This window comes from Danio aesculapii, chromosome 11 (assembly GCF_903798145.1).
Source record: "Danio aesculapii chromosome 11, fDanAes4.1, whole genome shotgun sequence".
Lineage (NCBI taxonomy): Eukaryota > Metazoa > Chordata > Actinopteri > Cypriniformes > Danionidae > Danio > Danio aesculapii.
The window spans coordinates 613,124-636,724 of NC_079445.1; the positions used below are offsets into that span (position 1 = coordinate 613,124).

The following is a 23,601-nucleotide window of genomic DNA, read 5'->3' on the forward strand; positions in this document are numbered from 1 at the left end:
AGCTGACAATTACTGATGACTCTAATCACAGACCTCAGATCAGCGCTTCAGCACACGCTGACCACGACTTTACACTCAACATCAAGAAAACTGAATGGAAGCTAATGGAAACATTAGTAAAGCTAGCATAAATCAAGCTGAAAACAGTCATTACAGGGTCAAGCTCATGTATCATCACCATGAACAGGCAAAGAAATCTACATTTTACAACCAGGTCAATAAAACGCAATATTTTCTTCTGTTGGAAATGGTGTTAGTGAGGCCAGCAGGGGGCGCTCAGCCTGCAGTCTGTGTGAGTCCTAATGCCCCAGTAAAGTGAAGGGGACACTATACTGTCAGTGAGCGCCATCTTTCGAATGAGATGTTAAACATAAAAATAATCAACCCTGTTACCGTCAGCTCTGTTACAGTTCAACTCTGTTACTATTGTCAACTCTCTTATTGTAAACTCTGTTACTGTCAACTCTTATTGTCCACTCTGTTCCTGTCAACTCGTGTTATTGTCAATTCTGTTATCGTCAACTCTGTTAGTCAACTCTGTTATCGTCCACTCTGTTCCTGTCAACTCATGTTATTGTCAATTCTGTTATCGTCAACTCTGTTATCGTCAACTCTGTTAGTCAACTCTGTTATCGTCAACTCTGTTATCGTCAACTCTGTTATCATCAACTTTGTTATCGTCAACTCTTATCGTAAACTCTGTTATCATCAACTCCGTTATCGTCAACTCTGTTATCGTCAACTCTTATCGTCCACTCTGTTATCCTTAACCCTGTTATCGTCAATTCTTATCGTCAACTCTGTTATCGTCAACTCTGTTATCGTCAACTCTGTTATCCTTAACCCTGTTATCGTCAACTCTGTTATCATCAACTCCTATCGTCAACTCTGTTATCGTCAACTATCTTATCGTCAACTCTGTTACTGTCAACTCTTATTGTCCACTCTGTTATCGTCCACTCTGTTCCTGTCAACTCGTGTTATTGTCAATTCTGTTATCGTCAACTCTTATCGTCAACTTTGTTATTATCAACTCTGTTATCATCAACTCCTATCGTCCACTCTGTTATCGTCAACTCTGTGATCATCCACTCTTATCATCAACTCTGTTATTGTCAACTCTGTTACAGTCAACTCTGTTATCTTCAACTCTGTTATCGTCATCTCTGTTATCATCATCTCCTATCGTCCACTCTGTTATCGTCCACTCTGTTATTCTCAACTCTCTTATCATCAACTATGTTACTGTCAACTCTGTTATTGTCAATTTTGTTATCGTCAACTCTGTTGTTGTCAAATCTGTCAACTCTGTTACTGGTTTAAATGTTTAACAATAACTAATCCCGAATAGAAAACACAAAGCATTTGAAAGGTGTAGAATAAGAGAGACAGCATTATGTAAAACACACACTGAGGGTGTTTGTGTCTGTCTGGATGTTTCATGAATGTTCTGTTATGAAACCTAAAATGACGAACAGGAGCCTGAAGCCAGATGGACGTCAGAGGTGGCGTTCGGGACACTCTCTGTTCTGAAATGACTTCGACAAGCACAGAAGACACAGTGCTGATCAGGAATACAATAAAAACCCAAAGATTAGTGAACTATTTTTACACTTTTAAATAAACCATTTTCTATTGTAATTTGCTTTAAAATCCTATTTATTCACAATACTTAAAGCTGAAATACTACTGTATTTTTATTCAAATAAACAAAGGTTTGGAGAGCAGGACAGACTTTTTCAAGCTTGAAATTGTGTTATACATCTAATAATATGATAGAATCAGGGCTACAGCCAAAAGTTTGGAAAAATTTATGTTTTATGCTATTGAAAGCAGTCTCTTCTGCTCAACTAGGCTGCATTAAATAGCATAAAACATGCATTTTTATGTATGTTTGCATGTATTATGTATGGTATATTATGCATGTATTATAATAAATAATTATAATAAATAATAATAATAATAATAAATAAATAAAAAATAATCATAATAATAAATAATAATAATAATAATAATAATAATAATAATAATAATAATAATAATAATAAATAATTAAATAAATAAATAATAATAATCATAATAATTATAATAATAATAATAATAATAATAATAATAATAATAATAATAATAATAATGAATAAATAAATATAATAATCATAATAATTATAAATAATAATAATAATAATAATGGGTAGCATGTTCACCTCACAGAAAAAAGGTTGCTGGTTTGAGTCCCAGCTGGGTCAGTTGGTGTTTGTTTGTGGAGTTTGCATGTTCTCCCCGTGTTGGCGTGGGTTTCCTCCGGGTGCTCCGGTTTCCCCCACAGTCCAAATAGAGGAATTTATGAACTAAATTGGCCATAGTGTATGAGTGTGTGTGTGTGTGCGTGTGTGTGTGTGTGTGTGTGTGTGTGAGTGAATGAGTGTGTATGGGTGTTTCCCAGTACTGGGTTGCAGCTGTAAGGGCATGCGCAGCGTAAAACATATGCTGGAATAGTTGGCGGTTCATTCCACTGTGGCAACCACTGATGAATAAAGGACTAAGCCGAAGGAAAATGAATGAATGTTTAAAATTGGTTGAAATAAATCTTCTCTTCAGTAACCGCACTTGGGAAATATTTAAAATGCATTAGGGGCGCATTATTGGAGCTCCAGCCGTATAGGCATCGACATTACTGTAAGAGGAAGAATCCTGCATGTGTAGATTTTGCATTGCAGTGGGATCAGCGTCATCAGAGCTCTTCACACACACACACACACACACACACACACACACACACTCGCCTCAGGCTCTCTATGCTGATTCACCACGTCTCTTTTCATCACTTCAACACACACTCTCTCTGCATCTACACAGAGGAGACTCAAGGACAGAGCAGACCCTGGATCACAAACACTGCTAAAATAACAGTCTCAATACCAGAAATAAAGCAAGGATTTCAGCAGATACTGTACATACAGTGACAGACTGAGCTGGAAAGCTTAATAAAACACATGCAAAAAGAAAACAGCAACAAATAATTCACTGGTTTGACAGCACATGTGTTGCAGATCCTTACAATGCAAACACACATAGAAAACACACTGCACATCCTCACAGAGCAATATAAAAGCAAGTTGACTGCAGTTAGCATGTTGTATTTGCATTATGTTGTCCTTTCCATTATTAGCCTAAAAGTGCCTGGATATTTTTTTATTTGCAATTTATTTGGACCTTGTTTTAAATATTAACAAACAGTGCTATTTTATTTTCATTAAACTTGATCTTATAATTAATTGAGGATATTAAAGACATATTCTGCCCCTTTCTACAAGCTGTAAATGCGTCTCTGCTGTATCTAGAGTGTGTGTGTTTGAGTTTGAGCTGAGAATAGCACAGATAATGTTCTCCAGCTCTCTGAAACTGACCTTTTCAGGCTTTGATCCTAATTGTGGTGTTTTGGTGACTGTCGCTTTAAATACTCTGAGTATTTCAGAAACTGCTGATCTACTGGGATTTTCATGCACAACCATCTCTAGGGTTTACAGAGAATGGTCCGACAAAGAGGAAATATCCAGTGAGCGGCAGTTCTGTGGGCGCAAATGCCTCGTTGATGCCAGAGGTCAGAGGAGAATGGCCAGACTGGTTCCAGCTGATAGAAAGGCAACAGTAACTCAAATAAGCACTCGTTACAACCGAGGTCTGCAGAAGAGCATCTCTGAACACACAACACGTCCAACCTTGAGGCGGATGGGCTACAGCAGCAGAAGACCACACCGGGTGCCGCTCCTGTCAGCTAAGAACAGGAAACTGAGGCTACAATTCACACAGGCTCACCAAAACTGGACAATAGAAGATTGGAGAAACGTTGCCTGGTCTGATGAGTCTCCATTTCTGCTGACACATTCAGATGCTCGGCTCAGAATTTAACATGAAAGCATGGATTCATCCTGCCTTGTATCAGCGGTTCAGGCTGGTGGTGGTGGTGTAATGGTGTGGGGGAGATTTTCTTGGCACACTTTGGGTCCATCAGTACCAATTGAGCATGGTGTCAACACCACAGCCTACCTGAGTATTGTTGCTGACCATGTCCATCTCTTTATGAGCACAGTGTCTCCATCTTCTGATGGCTACTTCCAGCAGGATAACACACCATGTCATAAAGCACCAATCATCTCAGACTGGTTTCTTGAACATGACAATGAGTTCACTGTACTCAAATGGCCTCCACAGTCACCAGAGCTCAATCCAATAGAGCAGCTTTGGGATGTGGTGGAACGGGAGATTGACATCATGGATGTGCAGCTGACAAATCTGCAGCAACTGCGTGATGCGATCATGTCAATATGGAGCAAAATCTCTGAGGAATATTTCCAGTAGCTTGTTGAATCTCTGCCATGAAGGATTAAGGCAGTTCTAAAGGCAAACACAAGGGGTCCAACCCGACACTACTGAGGTGTACCTAATAAAGTGGCCGGTGAGTGTATATTGTATATATTACTGTAAAGCATCCCAAATATTAATGTAAAAGTCAGATCTGTGAGGGGTGTGCTCATTTATGCTCAGCACTGTATGTGTATATACATTCAGCTTTCACAAATCTGAAATAAGAGGCACGAGTAAAAGCGCACAGCCTAGTGAGAAATCAAGCTGTGGAGTGGACATGTCAGATCACAGTGAAGATGGAGACAGCGGTTATGTAAGCTTCTTGTTTGTGTCATGCACAATCAGAGCGGATGCTTCCCTGACCACAAATAACCCTCCATAATTAGCCTTTCTCACTTAACGCGCACATTTAAATGCGGGTAATCGTATGAAACGCACAGGGATGAAAAATCCCCATAAGAGGACAGACTGCTGGCAGAAGGCCCGGTGGGAGAGCAGTGACAGTATAGATGATTCTGAGTCATTATTCAGCGTTCAATATTCGCCGCACATCTCCTGGCTCCGTCTTAAGCTGCTCTCCTACTGGTTAGAGATCAGCGTGTGTCCTGAATATGTGATGTGCTGCATCTCTCCAATGAGATAAATATACTGAATTACCATGCACGACGCTGAATAAAATGCATGCAGTGCGGGAGTGCAATTAGGCTGGCGTATATTAAACTAAAAGCACACTGTAAACAAATATACTGTACAATTCACAACCAGTAAGACTCAAATTCACTATAAATAAATACAACTGTGCTGTGATTTTTTTTACATTGCAATTACAAAGTGTGCTTGTAAATGTACAATCTTACTGGCAACCAAAATTACCGGTAAGTTACCGTCAATTGTACATTTTTGTACACAGTGCACATGCTTCCTAAAGAGACGGTTCAATTCGGTCATCATTTACTCACATTTGACATGTTTCAAACATCTATAAGTTTTAAACACACAAGAAGATATTTTGAAGAATGCTGAAAACCGGTAACCATTGACTTCCATTGTATTCCCTACTATTGAAGTCAATGGTTACCGGTTTTCAGCTTCCTTTCTGTTCCACAGAGGAAAGAAACTCCTAAACGTTTGGAAGCACTTGAGGAAGAGCATCTACAGTATATAGAGTAAATGTACATTTTAGAGTGAACTGTCCCTTTAAATCAGCCTTACAGGAGCAGGAAAAATCAATATATCCACAGTTTGCTTTCTTGGAGAGATCTGCAGACTCCCCTGCTGGAACACCACTGAAATATTCATGCATGTAGGGGAAGTAAGGTGTATTTCCTCTACTTCTTTATGCAAAGCATGTGAATAATTAGTCTTCGGGAGAGCCTTAAGTAAATAGGTGAGCTCATTAACAGGGCTGAGCAATATGACAATATGTATATAATTATATATATGATATGAGAGGACTTATATTCGTGATATATGATTTTGTTTACTCATTAATGTAATGTCCCTACTGAAAAATCCAGCTTAAACCAGCCTAGGCTGGTTGGCTGGTTTTAGCTGGTTGACCAACCTGGTTTTAGAGGGGTTTTGGCCATTTCCAGTCTGGTCTTAGCTGGGCAGGCTGGAAAATGACCAGCTAAATCCAGCTAAAACCAGCTTGACCAGCCTGGTTTAAGCTGGACATAGCTGGTTTTGGCTGGTCAAGCTGGTTTAAGCTGGATTTTTCAACAGGGGTGCATTCGACTGGGTTTTCAGTGTCAATCAATGACAGCAATTGTATAGCGTAGCAACTGTGAGCATACAGCCAGAGCATTCAATAATCCTCAATTAGCATTGGCTCTGTGGACAACACTAGAAGAGATGGTAGAATAATAAATCATACACACTTCAAGAGGGCTGACCTTTCATCATCAGCGACGGGGAAATAATGGATCTAGTCATTAGGACGAGCAAACACAACTCATGCTGTCAGAATTTCCATCCACTCCCCTGTCCTTTCGCTTTGTTTGAAAGCAGAAGAGTGCCAGAGGATTTTCATTTAAAAGGCTGGGATCGTGATGCAGCTCAATCTGCTGTACTTGCGTCGTGACAAACGCTGTTGTAAATCAAGCCGCTTTGCATGCGGCCATCTGCTTAAAGGGACAGTTCACCCTAAAACTGAAAAGTTCAGCTAATTAACCAGGACACACTCTAATGCATAAAAACCTTCAAATCTGTATGTTTTTCCCTTTAATGTTTTGATTCTTGTAAACCTCTATTCATGTTTGACTCAAACACACACATTTAAAGGGACAGTTCACCCAAAAACGAAAATTTGGTCATTATTTACACTCCTTTTACTTGTTTTAAACATTTGTTATTTTCTTTCTTCTGTTGAACACAGAAGTAGATATTTTGAAGAATGCTGAACACCTGTAACCACTGACTTCCACAGTATTTGTTTTTTTTTCTACTATGGAAGTCAATGGTTACAGGTTTTCAGCATTCTTCAAAATATCTTCTATTGTGTTCAACAGAAGAAAGAAACTCCTAAAGGTTTGGAAACACTTGAGGGTCATTAAATATAGTGAGTAAATTGGTAATTTTAGGTCAACTGTGCCAAATTGTGATGATTGTATCATCGTTTCCCAGAAATCGTACATTTGTTAAGTGCTTTGGGTCTACGGTCAAACACAATAAATGCGCTGTACATATTTTCAACAAAGCTGCGGAAAAGACATGCTGGATAAGTTGGCGGTTCATTCCGCTGTGGCAACCTCTGATTAATAAAGAGACCAAGTCGAAAAGAAAACGAATAAATAAATTTGCTCAAATAATAATAGAAAAACTTGATAAGAGGATGGTCTTATCAAGACCTTCAGAAAAGGAAAAAAATAGTGTGAGACTGATAACTGCAGCCAGAAGAGAAAAAAACGTCAAATTTGCTGTCCTGCGCCCATAGACACTGCATGATGATATAATACAAAGTACAGCTTTAAAAATGTGTATAAAATCTTCAACGTCAACAATACCGGGACTCAAACCTGCAAAATTCGACATGCAACCTTCAAACTCGGAAGTCGAACTTGCAAACTTCGACATTGGGACTCACACCTGCAACTGTCGACATCGGGACTCTAACCTGCAACCTTCATCATCAGAACTCAAACTTGCAACCTTCGATATGCAGCCTTTGACTTCAGGGATCAAACCTGCAACCTTCAACATAGGGACTTGAACCTGCAACCTTCAACATGCAACCTTCAACATAGGGACTTGAACATGCAACCTTCAACATCAGGACTTGAACATGCAACCTTCGACATTGGGATTTGTACAAACAACCTCTGACATCAGGAGTTGAACCTGCAACCTTCGACATTGGGATTCGAACATGAAACCTTCGACATTAAGACTCGAAGCTGCAACCTTAGACATTGGGATTCGAACCTGCAACTTTTGATATGCAACCTTTGACATCAGGACTTGAACATGTAACCTTCGACATTGGGACTTGAACATACAACCTATGACATCAGGATTTGAACCTGCAACCTTCGACATTGGAATTCGAACCTGCAACCAAATAGCATCAGGATTCGAACCTGCAACCTTCGACATCTGGACTTGAACCTGCAACCTTCGACATCGGGATTCGAACATGAAACCTTCGACATTGGGACACGAAGCAGCAAACTTAGACATTGGGATTCGAATCTGCAACTTTTGATATGCAACCTTTGACATTGGGACTTGAACAAACAACCTTCGACATCAGGATTCAAACATGCAACCTTCGACATTGGGGCTCGAAGCAACAACCTTCGACATCAGGATTCGAACATGCAAACTCTGACATGAGGACTTGAACATGCAGCCATCGATATTGGCACTTGAAGCTGCAACCTTAGACATTGGGACTAAAATCTGCAACCTTCGACGTGCAACCTTTGACATCAGTACGCGAACCTGCAACCTTCGATGTGTCATCAGGACTAAAGCCTACAACCTTAGACATCTGCACTTGAAGCTGCATCTCACGGCTCCATCTCTTTACATGCATCCTCTTCCACAGTCAACAAGTGATAATGAGCACAAATACACTCACCACTCGTTCTGGGGTTCGTCGATGACCAGCAGGATCTTGAACTTCCGGGAAGCAGTGGCAGGACTCTGCTCCACGAGTCCCGCAGATGCTGCCGTCTGCTTGACTACATTAGTGATGGAGCTGAAGAAGCCGGAGCCGCTGGACGGAGCCGGCTGCGGACGCCGCTCTGGAGCCGGAGATGAAGACGGAGACCTGTTTTCTGCAGGGGCCAATGGGGCGGCGGTGGGTCCGGATGGGGGTTTGGCGTCGGCTGGAGGGGGCGGCGGCGGGTCTGGACGCTGGAGGTCCGACATGTACCCATTGGGCAGATTAGCGATGAAGCTGCTGTCCGAGAGACGACGGCGCAGGAAGTTCATGGCTGTGAAGGTTAAACTCTCAGATTTTCTACGGTGAGCGTCAGCGACTGGTGAAGATCAGCTCTGGCTCTCCAGGAACCTCCGTTTTAAGACTCTGTGCTGATGTTGCTGCAGAATTTCTCCGTCTTCATGCGCTGACAGCTCGAATGCAATGCCAGGAAAAGATGCTCACGCTCTGCCTGTGTGTGTGTGTATGTGTGTGTTTCTCTCTTGCTCGCTCACACACTCTCTCTCTCTCTCTCTCAATAGCTCGCTCACTCTCTCACACACTCTCTCTCGCTTGCTTTCTCTCACACACAAACACTCTCTCTCTTTCTGTCTCTCGCTCGCTCTTGCTCGCTTGTTGTCTCTCTCACACACACACACTCTCTTGCTTTTGCTCTTGCTCACTCTTTCAATTGAATTCATAATTGCTTTATTAGCATGCCTGTAAAATATCCAATATTGACGATCAATAATCTTGCTCTCTCACACACACTCTCTCTCTCTCTCTCTCTCGCTCGCTCTGTCTCAAATTACAAATGACATTTTTCTCTTTCTCTCTCTCACACACACTCTCTCTCTCTCTCTCTCTCTCTATCCCCCTCCCCTGGATCTCCTACATCACGATCTCCTACATCACCGCTGACGTAGACACACTCGCGCACACACACACTACATCATTCTGCAGCTGCTGAACGGGGTTTCCAGTGAATATGCATGAGCTGAGGGAGCTCCAACAGCATCCCCCTGCCCATGTGTGGGTCTCTCCTCCTCCCATCTCTTCCTTTTCTCCTCCGGATGACCTGCAGACCCCGGTGTGTCTGTGCTGGGACCGCAGGCATGGAGGAAAAGCTCTGCAGATGCTGGAGAAACACACTGAAACGCTTGAGTAGCGTTGAATATGCATAACATATTTTTTATGTGTTTCATCCAAAGTGTTTCAGTGTGTTTTGTCCCACTTAAGGACGTTCCACACATGTTTAGCATATATGAGCAATTATTTGTATGCGCAAGTGTTTCAGTGTGTTTTTGTCCCAAACGGCCTCCCATACAGCGTCCTCTAAACATTGATCCCGTGCCATGTGTAGCCAGTGAAAGCTCTGCTAATTGCTGGAGCTCAATATGGCGAGCATCACTGTCCACTGCAGGGAAACACAAACTCAGTGCACGCTGAGGAAGGGTGATGGTGAAACCCAGTGGCGTTTTACACTGACAGGCTGCAGCCAATCAAATGGAAGCATTCAGCTTGATTAACGCGGGGTTGTGAGATTTGCTCAGGGGCTCAATGAGCATTTGCGTGAACACAGTGTTTTGACATGCACTGTTGTTACAGCGCTGAGGCAACAGGGTAGCAAAACGACATAAATACATTTCTAAATATGAAGTTTTGTCATAAAACAAGCAGAATAAGTGAAGTTTCATCAACTAATTTGGAGAGGAGCACATGATATGATTGAGCACGACTGGCAGCTCATCTGTAATCAGTAATAATCCAATCAGAGTGATCCTAGTTTACTATAAATGGATCATTTTCTTCCTACTGCTCTATCTTCATTTGGAAGAATCCCCCCTTCCACCCCATCTCCTCCTTTTCCTCTATTTTCTAAAGGGGGCGCTCTCGAGACCTACCTGATCTCGGATCTCCTGATATGCTTATCGACCGGGCGGGAGCCCTGGGCTCAAATATATCCGAGCTCAGGGTTCTCTCCCAGGACAGCATGCCAAACCTGCTCTAAACGCCAATCTAAGTAGGAACTCTTGAAAGTGCATTTGGTGTGAGCTAAGTAATGTAGTTTCAAGGCGAAAACAAGATTATTTTGCTAACGTTTTTGTAGATTAATTAGCTTGTGTTCAGGAGAAACTCGCTTAATTTTGACTTATTATATCTGAAAACAAAACCATTTTTTTTACTTGTCTAGAAAATGCTTCTTGATTTAAGCGTTTTTGATATTTGGACTAGAAACAACATCAGACATGTGAGAGCACCTTAAATTCTGCATAACTTAACCCAAGGCCATTTCAAGAGTTCACACTTAGCTGATAATCAATAAAGTAATATATTTGAATTATATATTTGACCATATATCTATAGATTTGTAATTGTCATGGTTAAAAAATATACAAGCAGCCATTATTGCAATATTTTGACATATATGTTGCATTTACGACTTATTTTTATGTATATGTAAAATTCAAATATGAGCTTTTATGTCATGTAATTCCCATATATTGTCATCAGATGTCTATGGGTTAAGGGTGCTATTCATTATTTAGCAGCCAACACAAATAGCAGTGTATAAACCAAACAGACACAAGCTTAATAACCGTCCCCAGTTTCTCCAGCTAAATTAGATGAAGATTTTCTTTTTATGTGTGAAGCGCAGCGGGAACAGCTACATGCTGATGGCAAACAGGAAAAACGATAACAGAAACGAACGTAATCACATTGTGTCTTGTGTAATTAGCGAGATGAATGGAAATGAGAGGCTGCGGGGTTTTGGAGGCTGTAGGTGTTTGGAGATGTGCTGTGTGTGATGTTCATTGTGTGTAGTGTCAGAAGCTGTGTGTTTCCATATAAAGATGCGAAACTGGATTTTGTATGAAACATTAGTGAATGAAGCAGTGTTTCAAGACAAAAGAGAAGAAAATCGTGCTGATAAACAGGCAGAGATATTGCTGAGAGAAGTGGAGCTTGCTGCACTGTTAGGATTTGCAACTGTGGTGTTTGCTCTTCTCTAATAAATGAGCTGCACCTCAGAAACGCAGTGAACGCGCTGGCTTTTGGATGTGCGAGACGGGAGCGCAGACAGATGCTCAAGACAGTTCTGGAGGGAATAATAATAGAAGAAGAATAATACTGAAGCACTGTGATGACGGACTGACGGAGGACTGAGGGCTTTTACAATCAGCACAACAACATTTCACATCTACAACAATGGAGAGCTGGAAACCAGCATTAATGACAGTAACACCCTCACACACACACATTTATATCCAGTGGTGGAACGAGTACTGAAAAATCAAACTCAAGTAATAGTACCATTACCTGCCTAAAAATATAGTGCGAGTAGAGTAAAAGTATCGGTTGTAAATATTACTCAGAGTAAAAAGTAGCCCTTTCAAAAGTACTCGTGAGTAGTGAGTATTACGCTGTTAAAAACTGATGCGTTTACATTCTGTAGTGCATCTAGTTATTGCCCAGCAGGTACACAACGTCATAAGACGTTAATATTAGGTTAGATTTAGGTTGTGACGTCAGGTGACCAAAATTCAACGTCTAGCCAGCGTCTAAGGACAATGTTAATTTGATGTGCAATAATGACGTCAAATGACGTTGATATTTGGTTGATTTTAGGTTGATTTATTCATCAGGTATGGCAATCAAAATCCAACATCTGATAAATGTCAATAGTGGTAACGTCCACACAACGTCAAGCTGTAACATCATTAGACGTTGATATTTGGTTGATTTTAGGTTGTTAGAACGTAATTAAAATCCAACGTTGAGCCAACGTCTTAAACCAACATCATATTGACGTCAAATACTGACATTTATTCATCAGGTATGGCAACCAAAATCCAACGTCTGATAGACGTCATAGTGGTAACGTCCACACAACGTCAAGCTGTAACATCATTAGACGTTGATATTTGGTTGATTTTAGGTTGTTAGAAAGTAACCAAAATCCAACGTTGAGCCAACATCTTAAACCAACATCATATTGACGTCAAATACTGACATTTATTCATCAGGTATGGCAACCAAAATCCAACGTCGGATAAATGTCAATAGTGGTAACGTCCTCACAACGTCAAGCTGAAGGCCATTTCGGTCATCATACATTAAACATCCGTCATCTTGTTATCAGTGACATGCATCTAAACAGTCTCTGGGTCAATGTTATATCTGATCAGCATCTGTCAAAAATGAAACCACATCACGCATACTGATGAAGCGCATGTGCAGACTCATTTAATCTGTTTACAAAGGAGTGTATGTGCTTTCTACTTATCGAATAAAATGTATCCTCAGTCATTTATGCACATCTCGGCATTTCCATTAAGCATTATTTTATGCGATATTCCAAAATGCGCATTAAAGTAGGTGTATGGAAACGCAGATATGACTGGAGTCACGATGATGTGTCAGAATCTGCAGCAGTGCTGGAGGTGTGTGTGTGTCAGTCGCAGCTGCATCTGCGTCCACATGCTAAGCTCAGTCTGACCTCGATTCTTCATGGCTCAGAGAAATCAGCACAACATCACACTCCACCCTGTGAAGGTGCATCCAAAATCACATGCTAGTACACTATTCTATGTATTTTTGTAGTATAAATAGTGCATTCACACTAAAATCCTGAAAAGTACATTCTAAAGGGGTCTAAAGGGGTCCTATTATGACCATGTTAACAAGATGTAAAATCTTGCTGTCTCTAGATACAGATGAAAACTAATGTATTAGGCTTTAAAGGTGCTTATATACAAAACACCCTCCACTGTTAAAATTAGCACTAGGTTGTAAACACATGCACATAACACTAGAACAGGGGTTTGATACTAGAGCAAGATGTTTCTTGTTGCGCCAGACATTGCACGTGAAAAAAAATACTATATAGCAGATACTGTAGTGTTTTGGAACCACACAGTAGTAAAGTACAGTAATTAATCAGTTGTGGTGATTCTGCAGTTGCTATGGTAACACAACAACTACAGTTATTGATCAGTTGTGGTGAATCTGCAGTTGCTATAGTAACACAACAACTACAATAATTGATCTGTTGTGGTGATTCTATAGTAACTATGGTAACACAGCAGCTACAATAATTGATCAGTTGTGGCTATTCTGTAGTTGCTATGGTAACACAACAACTACAATAATTCATCTGTTGTGGTGATTCTGCAGTTGCTATGGTAGCACGACAACTACAGCAATTGATCTGTTGCTGTAATTCTGCAGTTGCTATGGTAACACAACAACTACAAGAATTCATGTGTTGTGGAGATTCTGCAGTTGCTATGGTAACACAACAACAGCAGTAATTGATCTATTGTGATGATTCTACAGTTGCTATGGTAACAACAACTACAGTAATTGATCTGTTGTGGTGATTTTACAGTTGCTATGGTAACACAACAACTACAGTCATTGATCTGTTGTGGTGATTCTGCAGTTGCTATGGTAACACAGCAACTACAATAATTCATGTGTTGTGGAGATTCTGCAGTTGCTATGGTAACACAACAACGGCAATAATTGATCTGTTGTGGTGATTCTACAGTTGCTATGGTAACACAACAACTACAGTAATTGATCTGTTGTGGTGATTTTACAGTTGCTATGGTAGCACAACAACTACAGTCATTGATCTGTTGTGGTGATTCTGCAGGTGCCATGGGAACACAACAACTATAGTAATATAAACAAATGAGCCAAAACTGTAGTTTTTCTACAACTAAAGGGTAAATTATCCTGCAATTCACCACAGTTAAATGTAGTAAAGGTTCAATGCAGTGTTTATTACAGTTCATCAGTTGACTGTGGTTAATACTACAGCATGATGGAGTGTTCATTAATAGGGTTGTAGATAATATAATATACACAGTGTAATACACCGAAACACTAGTATGTACTATAAACGGCTGTAGTATTTTATTCTGTGGGATCAGATTTCATTCTGTCGAAGCCTAAATGATCTGTTTCCGTGTAAGTGCTGCATGAATTATTGAGCAGAATGTTGTGTTGTGGCGAGGGCTGCATCATGTTTCTCCATCAGCACTGATGCATCCTCTTCTTCATCTGACAGCTCTTAGATCTTCCTGCTTTACACACAGAAATGGCAGGAAAACGCGCTGAATGCATCGCCATGGCAACTGCACTGGCAGTTCAGTGTGTCTGTGTTGTGTATTGTGGAGCTGGAGAAGAAGAGCTGGAGTCCAGACGCTTCTCTGAACTCATATTCAGACATCTGTCCCTCAGCTCTGTTATATAATCATCATCATCATCATCATACTCATCATCATCATCATCATCATCATGATCTTCATCATGATCTTCATCATCTTTATCCTCTTCTTCATCATTATCATTATCTTCATCATCATCATCACACTCATCATCATCATCATCACCATCATCATCCTCTTCATCATCATCATCACCATCATCATCATCATCATCATCATCATCTCCATCATTATCTTCATCATCTTTATCCTCTTCTTCATCATTATCATTATCTTCATCATCATCATCACACTCATCATCATCATCACCATCATCATCCTCTTCATCATCATCATCACCATCATCATCCTCTTCATCATCATCATCCTCATCATCTCATCATTATCTTCTTTATTATCTTTATCCTCTTCTTCATCATTATCATTATCTTCATCATCATCATCATCACACTCATCTTCATCATCATCATCATCATCATTGTCCTCATCATCGTCACCACCACCATCATCATCATCATCATCATCATCATCATCCTCATCCTTTCATCATCTCATCATTATCTTCTTCATTATTTTTATCGTCTTCCTCATCATTATCATTATCTTCATCATCATCATCATCATACTCATCTTCTTTATCATCATCATCATCTCCATCCTTATCTTCATCATCTTTATCCTCTTCTTCATCATTGTCATTATCTTCATCATCATCACCATCATCGTCCTCATCATCATCATCACCATCATCATCACCATCCTCTTCATCATCATCATTATCCTCATCATCTCATCATTATCTTCTTCATTATCTTTATCCTCTTCTTCATCATTATCATTATCTTCATCATCATAATCATCATCATCATCATCATCTTCATCATAATCATCATCATCACTATCATCATCATCTCCATCCTTATCTTCATCATCTTTATCCTCTTCTTCATCATTATCATTATCGTCATCATCATCATACTCATCTTCTTCATCTTCTTTATCATCATCATCATCATCATCATCCTCTTCATCATCATCTTCTTCATCGTCATCATTATGTTCATCATCATCAACATCTTCATCATGATCTCCATCATCTCCATCATCATTATCATCATCATCATCTTCTTTAACTCATCATCATCTTCATCATCATCCTTATCATCATCATCATCACCATCATCACCATCATCATCTTCATCACCATCATCATCATCATCTTTATCATCATCATCATCACCATCATCATCTTCACCTGCATCATCATCATCATCTTTATCATCATCATCATCATCATCACCATCACCATCTTCACCTGCATCATCATCATCATCTTTATCATCATCATCATCATCATCACCATCACCATCTTCACCTGCATCATCATCATCATCACCATCATCATCATCATCATCATCATCATCATCATCATCATCACCATCATCATCACCATCATCATCATCTTCATCTCATGTGAAAACGAAAAACACAATGATTTTTGTCAGACTGGGTTTGTGACATTTCAGCACATCTTATAGCCATGAATGAATGAATGAATGAATGAATGAATGAGGCTGTCATTGCTGGATGAATCCTGTCATAATCGAGTCTCCATCTCATCACTACTGTTACATTTCACATCCAAACTTGAAATCATTTACTGCTCTCTAGTGGCTTACAGTGATAACAGCATCTTTATGTAGAATAACAATGACACACACACACACACGCACGCACACACACACACACACACGGTTTAAATAAACAGATTAAATAGAGCTCATTTGAAGGTATTTCACTTTTCTTCGACAGAATATAGCACTTTCTTTAATCACAGTGCAGTACTGGATATGTGAAGTGTAACTGAATAAACTGAAATGCGTCAAGATGAAAGAGTTTAACGCGTCTCAGTTAAACAAATGAAAATATACAAACCAGAAACCTCTCTTTTATTTACTTTTCTTACTGTAAAGGCAGTATTGTTTTGCGAATATTTATAGATCTTACAAAAAAGGCTTTAAAAACAACCGAAAAGTGTAAGTCTTTATTTAAAGAGCGATTTTTTATTTATAATCTTTCATTTTTCTTCTTTATTTTTTTACTATGACTTTATTCTATGGATTATTTTTTCAACTAACTAACTAGATAGTGATGATAGATGGCGCAGTGGGTGACACGATCGCCTCACAGCAAGAAGGTCACTGGTTCAAGCCTCGGCTGGGTCAGTTGGCGTTTCTGTGTGGAGTTTGCATGTTCTCCCCGTGTTGGCGTGGGTTTCCTCCGGGTGCTCCGGTTTCCCCCACAGTCCAAACACATGCGGTACAGGGGATTTGGGTAGGCTAAAGTGTGTGTGTGAGTGATGGATTGGGGCTGGAAGGGAATCCGCTGCGTAAAACATATGCTGGATAAGTTGGCGGTTCATTCCACTGTGGCGACCCCTGATTAATAAAGGGACTTAGCCGAAAATAAAATCAATCAAAAAATAAATTAGGTTGAGATCAAACATTAACCCTTTCCTCCAGACCTCCCGGTGGCGCTCGTGAGCTGCCTCGACTAAACAACCCACTGAATACACAGCAACACGATGCAGCTGTCATTGAGAAATATCTGCTTGAAACATCTTTAAAATCATCATTATAACTGAGAGTTAATTAGTTATCAGGACTAGCGTTAATCGTCTACGTTATCCTACATGCTGTACGAGTGTCTTCGAGCTCTGAGAAATGTAAACGTGTTGATGTGCGGCTGAATATTGAGGTAAAGTTGGTTTAATATTCGTTCATTTCTGAACAGTGTCAGCTTGTGACTCGCCCTCTATATTGTTTCTCACGCTACTCTGAATATGGGGTCTGAGATAGCATGTAAATATGACTTCATAACAACATTAGCACTGTTTAACCGACTGTAAACAATGCTGTACGTTGATTGATAGTCATTGTCTGCTAATATGGCTTCACTGTTAAGGATTTGAGCACTTTTCTGAAATTATACGATTAATGAGAAAGTCCAAATGTGTGAATATAACTCCAACTTTAGCCCAATCACCACAGTTTTGCTCCATCAATGTTAACTATGGTTTTACAATGGTAAAGCAGCTGATATAATTCTATTATATTCATATATGCTTAGTCCCTTTATTAATCTGGGCTCGCCACAGTGAAATGAACCGCCAACTTATCCAGCATTTGTTTTATGCAGCGGATGCCCTTCCAGCTGCAACCCATCACTGGGAAACACATACACACTTATTCACACACACATACACTACGGATAATTTAGCCTGCCCAATTCACCTGTACAGCATGTGTTTGGACTGTGGGGGAAACCGGAGCACCTGGAGGAAACCCACGCGAACGCAGGGAGAACATGCAAACTCCACACAGAAACACCAGCTGACCCAGCCGAGGCTTGAACCAGCGACCTTCTTGCTGTGAGGCAACAGCACTACCTACTGCGCCGCTGCGTTTCCCTGTTTTTGTACAGCGCCTGACATGACTCGTGTCATTTCAAAGCAGCTTTACAATAAGAATTGCTATTCTGCTTTAATAACCCACATAAAAAAACACTACAGTAATTAATTTGTAATAATTAATACATAGTAAAGTGATTTATACTGTATATATTTCAGTATTCTCCTGGATCCTCCAGAAATGAGTCTTCCAGCTCTGCAGAACAGCGCCGTTTTCTACCGGAGGATCATCAACCGTTTCCCGCAGGACTTCAGCCTGGCCTTCGCGTATGGATCTGCAGTTTTCAGGCAGACCGGCAGCTCTCAAAACCACATGGCGGTAAGAAACTCTCCACAACTTCAGAAAGCATCACAATCATCTGAACAAATGTGAACAACATAATAAACAAATGAATACTCTGGTAGTTTATTGTGTGTTAGTACTTGAACTGTTCTGTTGAGGTGAATCTGTAGTTGAAACACAACAGCCTTCGTTATATAAACAAATGACGCAATACTGTAGTTTTCTACAACTGTATTGGACTGCAATACACTACACTGTTGTAAAAACTATAGTATACTACAGTGTTTATTACAGTTTATCAGTTCACTATAGTAAATACTAATATATGCTTGAGCGATTTAAACTTCTGCAAAATGAATGGATTATGAGACTGTGCATGACTCCAGAATTACTTGACAAATTTAATCCAAACATTCCTGATCAATGCGTAAAATGCAATGAAGAGATAGGAACTCTGTATCATTGTTTGATTGAACATTTCTGGGAGAAAATTCTAAACTTTTAATCCACGGTATTAAAACAGGATATACCCAAATGTCCAAAACTGTGTATTCTAAATATTTCTCCTATCACAAGCACGTTTACTAGTTCAGAACTGATAACTTTCTGTTTATTACATGCAAAACTTATAATAACAGCTTGTTTTTTTGGAAAAATACAGAAAGGCCGCATTTTAGACTATGGTTGCAAGAATTGTCTCATTATTTGGCTTTAAAATTAACTTATATAGTCAAGAGAAAACCTGAAAAGTGTTTCCAAATTTGGGATCCCTTTGTAGGTTTTCTGAAGGAAGCTGATACAAATCTTTCCTCAGTATAACTTGTATTACCTGCTATTGATAGACCGTGGTTTTTATATGATTTACCTTTATATTGTATCTGTAAGTACATGCATTTACTTATATGTTTGCATACTTTTATTATTATTTTTATGTATTTCTTGTATATATTTTTACAAATATTTTTTTTTTTTTTGTATTTTTGGTTTTGATTTCTGTTGTACATGTTAAAAGCTACTAAAATCAACAAAGACAGTGTTTAAAAAATAAATTCTTGAGCATTCATTACCAAATTGTTGTAAATAATAGTATAATATACAGTATAACACACTTTATTATAATATGGTTCAAAAGCACTATAATATTCATAATAAATTACAGAATTTTACAGATTATTAAAGATTATCACATCTTTTTTTTCCAGTGGATTAACCTGCACAGATGACTTGTTCACCTAACGAATAACAATGTGCGCTAGCGAAGTAAACACTGTAAATGTAATTTCTCACATTCTCCTCTGAAGCGCTTGTGTTTGCTGTGTTTCAGAAGAACATGCTGGACTTTGTGTTTGCGGTGGACGATCCTGTGACGTGGCACACCATGAACCTGATAGAGAACAGAAAGCACTACTCCTTCCTGCGCTTTCTGGGGCCCAAACAGATCAGCAGCATCCAGAGCGATTACGGAGCCGGAGTTTACTTCAACACACTAGTGCCTGCTGAAGATCGGGTACGAGAGCCGGCGTTGTGCTGAGAAACACACCCCTGCTGTAAAATCCAGCCCTTTCATAGACTATCATCAGCATTCTCAGCCAACGTTTTTAACAGCAAATAATCAATAATTGATCAAAATATAATATGATTATTATTTTGATGGATAAAGCCAGAACAAGAAGTGAAACACATTTTTAAATGCACTGGTTTATAAATAGATGTGAAATAAAAATATTGACTGTAGAATAATGAGCCTGTTTCTGAAATTAGGCTTTTTTTGTGAGTTTAAAACAAACATTGACATGGAAACACATTAAACACACATTAAACTATTAACCTCACTCAATCTCATCGGTTTTATACGTAAAGTCACTCTGTTTATATATGTATATCTTCTGTAAGGGAAGGATTCCTCACCTCAGTCACTCTCATTAGCGTCATAACTCTATTAATAAAGATTAGTATTAATTTAGGTTAATAGATGCACATTTCAGAGAGGGTGCAATTTACGGCAGGGGTGCGTTTCTCGGCACAACACCGGCAACAGAGCCTTTTTTATACCTTTTATTATAGTGGTGAAATGTATCACATTACATTATGGTTATTTTGCACCATAGATCGTACTATTTGTCGTATCAGCAAAAAAAAGGGGGGGGGAGACAAATATAATTTGCTTTCTGTTTCTAACAAAAGCACTACTGTAATAAACTTAGAATAACTTAGAACCTGCCATTTAAAAACATTAAAAAAAATAATGTGTATAAAAATATATTTAAAAAAAATTAAATAAATAAATGCAGCCCTGTTGAGCAGAATTGCCTTCTTTTAAAAAATCTTTCTGTGTCCAAACTTAAGTAGTGTATATAATTAAATGCATTCATTTAACTGCACCATGCACTGATATTACAATGGCAAGCATGTCAAATATGAAAGCCTGTTTAACTCATGGCTGTGCTAAGGTGCCATTCAACAGTATAAATCAAGCTTGAAGGGAAACGAAGTCATGCAAGTAAGTATTTTAGAGCAGTAATCTCAATATTGACAAACTATGATATTTTTATGCAAGGATTTCATGCCGTCAGAATCTTAGGATCATTAATTGATATTGTTAGAATTGTAATATTTAATAATATTGTGATTATTCATGAATTGTGAAGTCATACAGCTCCGGATAACTCTAAACAGTGACTGCTAGTCTCGCCTTTGTCTTTAAAAGTCTCTGTACTCTGCTTGACAATACAAACACTGATGTCACCTCAACCGAAGCCCCGCCTCTGCTTTCATTTAATTGGACAATGACATAAGACGTATGCACGCTTTTTCAAATTGACTTTATTCAACTGCAGGCGCACAGAGCTTAATGACAACAACACGAGGTGCAGCAGATGGTTAAAAGGTGCCTCTTGATGCAAAAAGTGTGATCAAGGCCTAAAACATCACTCGGGAAATAGTCTGATGTTCTGAACTCATGTTTATTGTGTTGTGTTTGCAGTTGATCAAGTACGGTGTGATCAGCACAGACGCTCTGATCGATGATTTACTGCACTGGAAAACACTGTATGTTGCAGGACGATTACACAAACCTGTGAGTGTCTGAACACACTGATGCACTTACACACACGATCCACAGGATGGCAATCCACAAACACACAATCCTCCTCCTCTGCACTGTTTGTCTCCCTCTAACCACTGCTGATTGTTATTAATGTCTTATATTTTTATCTTATATTTCTTTCCTAATTAATAAAATATTTTAAATTAAAAATATTTATATACATTAAGTAAAATTGTAATAATGTGACTTTTAGAAATGTGCGTGCCCTTTTGAAATAATTAAGATACTATAGTTAGTAAATGCTTCAGTGTTTTATTTAGTCTATACCATAGCAAAGTGTATTATGCTGTATATATTATAGTGTTTACAATGATTGATACTGGACACTAATAGTCCACTGCAGTGTTCAAACTCAGGATTTAGTGTTGTTGTTGTTGTTGCTGCAGGTTCGGATCCTGCTGCAGATTGAGAATGTGAATCTGCGCTCAGCTCTCCTGGGGAATCTGAAGAGTGCTGTGATCGCTTCATTCCTCATGCTGCCAGAGAGCTTCTCTGAGGAAGAGCTGTACCTCCAGATAGCAGGACTCTCCTACTCCGGTCTGTGTGTGTGTGTGTGTGTGTGAGAGATTAATGAGCTATTTGCATGGCAAGCGTGTTTCAGCCACCTTCCTGTGAAAAGTTGATGCACTGCAAAAAATGCTTTTAAACCTGTAACCATTGACTTCCATTGTAGGTAAAACAAATCCTATGAAAGTCAAGGGTTTCCAACATTTTTCAAAATATCTTCTTTTGTGCTCAACAGAAGAAGCCAGAGCGGGCTAATTCAAAATGAAAATTCATGGGCATCTTCTCCATTGCTGAAGCTTTTATCACAGTATACTGCATTATCATGGTATTGGCCAGAATAATAACCAGACAAATTCTTAGTGTATTGCTTTATTGTTTAGACATGTTCAGAGTAAAATATAAAGTACTATAGGTGAAATCAAGGCGCATTAGTTACTGTTAAATGTTAAAAGTTAAATGTTAGTTAATGAATCAAAGCCAATGGTAATAAAAATACAACTGAATTTTATAGTTGTTAACATCATTCAATAGAGCAGTTATAACTTTTAAATGGAATGATTTAGAAATCAAGAAGCATTTTCAAGACAAGCCAAAGCTATTGTTTTGTTTTTAGAAATAACGAGTCAATTTTAAGTGAGTTTTTCCTTGAAACAAGCAAAATAATCTGCCAAAAGGTTGAGCAAACTAATGTGATTTCAAAGATTATTATTCTCACCCCATTGACAGATTATTTTGCTTGTTTAAATGAAAAATTCACTTCATTTTCGCTCATTAATTCTGAAAACAAGACTATATTTGCTTGTCTAGAAAATGCTTCTTGATTTAGGAGTTTTTAGATATTTAGATCAGAAACAAGACCAAAACTAAAGTAATAAAGGCAGTGTTTTTGCTCAACAGCTTCCTCCTGTTTTGTAACCGCAGGTGATTTCAGGATGGTGTTTGGAGAGGATAAATCCAAGGTCTCCAACATTGTAAAAGACAACATGCAGCATTTCCGTCAGTTATATAACCGTATTCTGCAGGAGTGCCCGCAGGTGGTGTTCAAGCCTCAGCAGGGCCGGCTGGAGGTGAGCCTGTGCACACACACGCACAGATTTAGCTGCTTGCCTCTATTCTCTCTTCACAAAACATCTTAAAGGTGCCCTATAAAGGAGATCTGGGCATAGTAGAATAGTAGGACTCATGGTATAGCCATTTCCATATACTGATCTGTAAATGGAAATGGCCATACCATAAGCCTCAGACACCAATGTTTTCTCACTTTCATGTCAATTACGCAAGTGTAAAATCCCGGTGGACAAGAGGTCAATCAGAACACGAAGCAGACTGTTGCGTGAACTATATATATTTATATATATAAAAAATTATATATTATTATAATATATTATATATATTAAAATATATATATATATATATATATATATATATATATATATATATATATATATATATATATATATATATATATTATATATATATATATATATA

At 38.9% G+C, this 23,601-nt stretch overlaps 2 protein-coding genes across 2 annotated transcripts in view; one reads left to right on the forward strand and one right to left on the reverse strand.

Moving 5' to 3' along the window:
- Positions 1-9,168, reverse strand: part of syn2b (synapsin IIb) — an 87,190-nt gene extending 78,022 nt beyond the window's left edge. Inside the window, exon 1 of the mRNA XM_056467767.1 lies at positions 8,447-9,168. Within this exon, the coding sequence (XP_056323742.1) occupies positions 8,447-8,802 (356 nt within the window). The 5' untranslated portion in view covers positions 8,803-9,168. The remainder of the gene's footprint in view (positions 1-8,446) is intronic.
- Positions 9,169-17,313: 8,145 nt separating this feature from the next.
- The window catches only part of tamm41 (TAM41 mitochondrial translocator assembly and maintenance homolog), a 10,743-nt gene continuing 4,455 nt past the window's right edge, over positions 17,314-23,601 (forward strand). The window contains exons 1-6 of the mRNA XM_056468184.1: positions 17,314-17,505; positions 18,377-18,536; positions 19,825-20,007; positions 21,484-21,576; positions 21,993-22,143; positions 23,035-23,180. Of these exons, the coding sequence (XP_056324159.1) occupies positions 18,399-18,536; positions 19,825-20,007; positions 21,484-21,576; positions 21,993-22,143; positions 23,035-23,180 (711 nt within the window). The 5' untranslated portion in view covers positions 17,314-17,505; positions 18,377-18,398. The remainder of the gene's footprint in view (positions 17,506-18,376; positions 18,537-19,824; positions 20,008-21,483; positions 21,577-21,992; positions 22,144-23,034; positions 23,181-23,601) is intronic.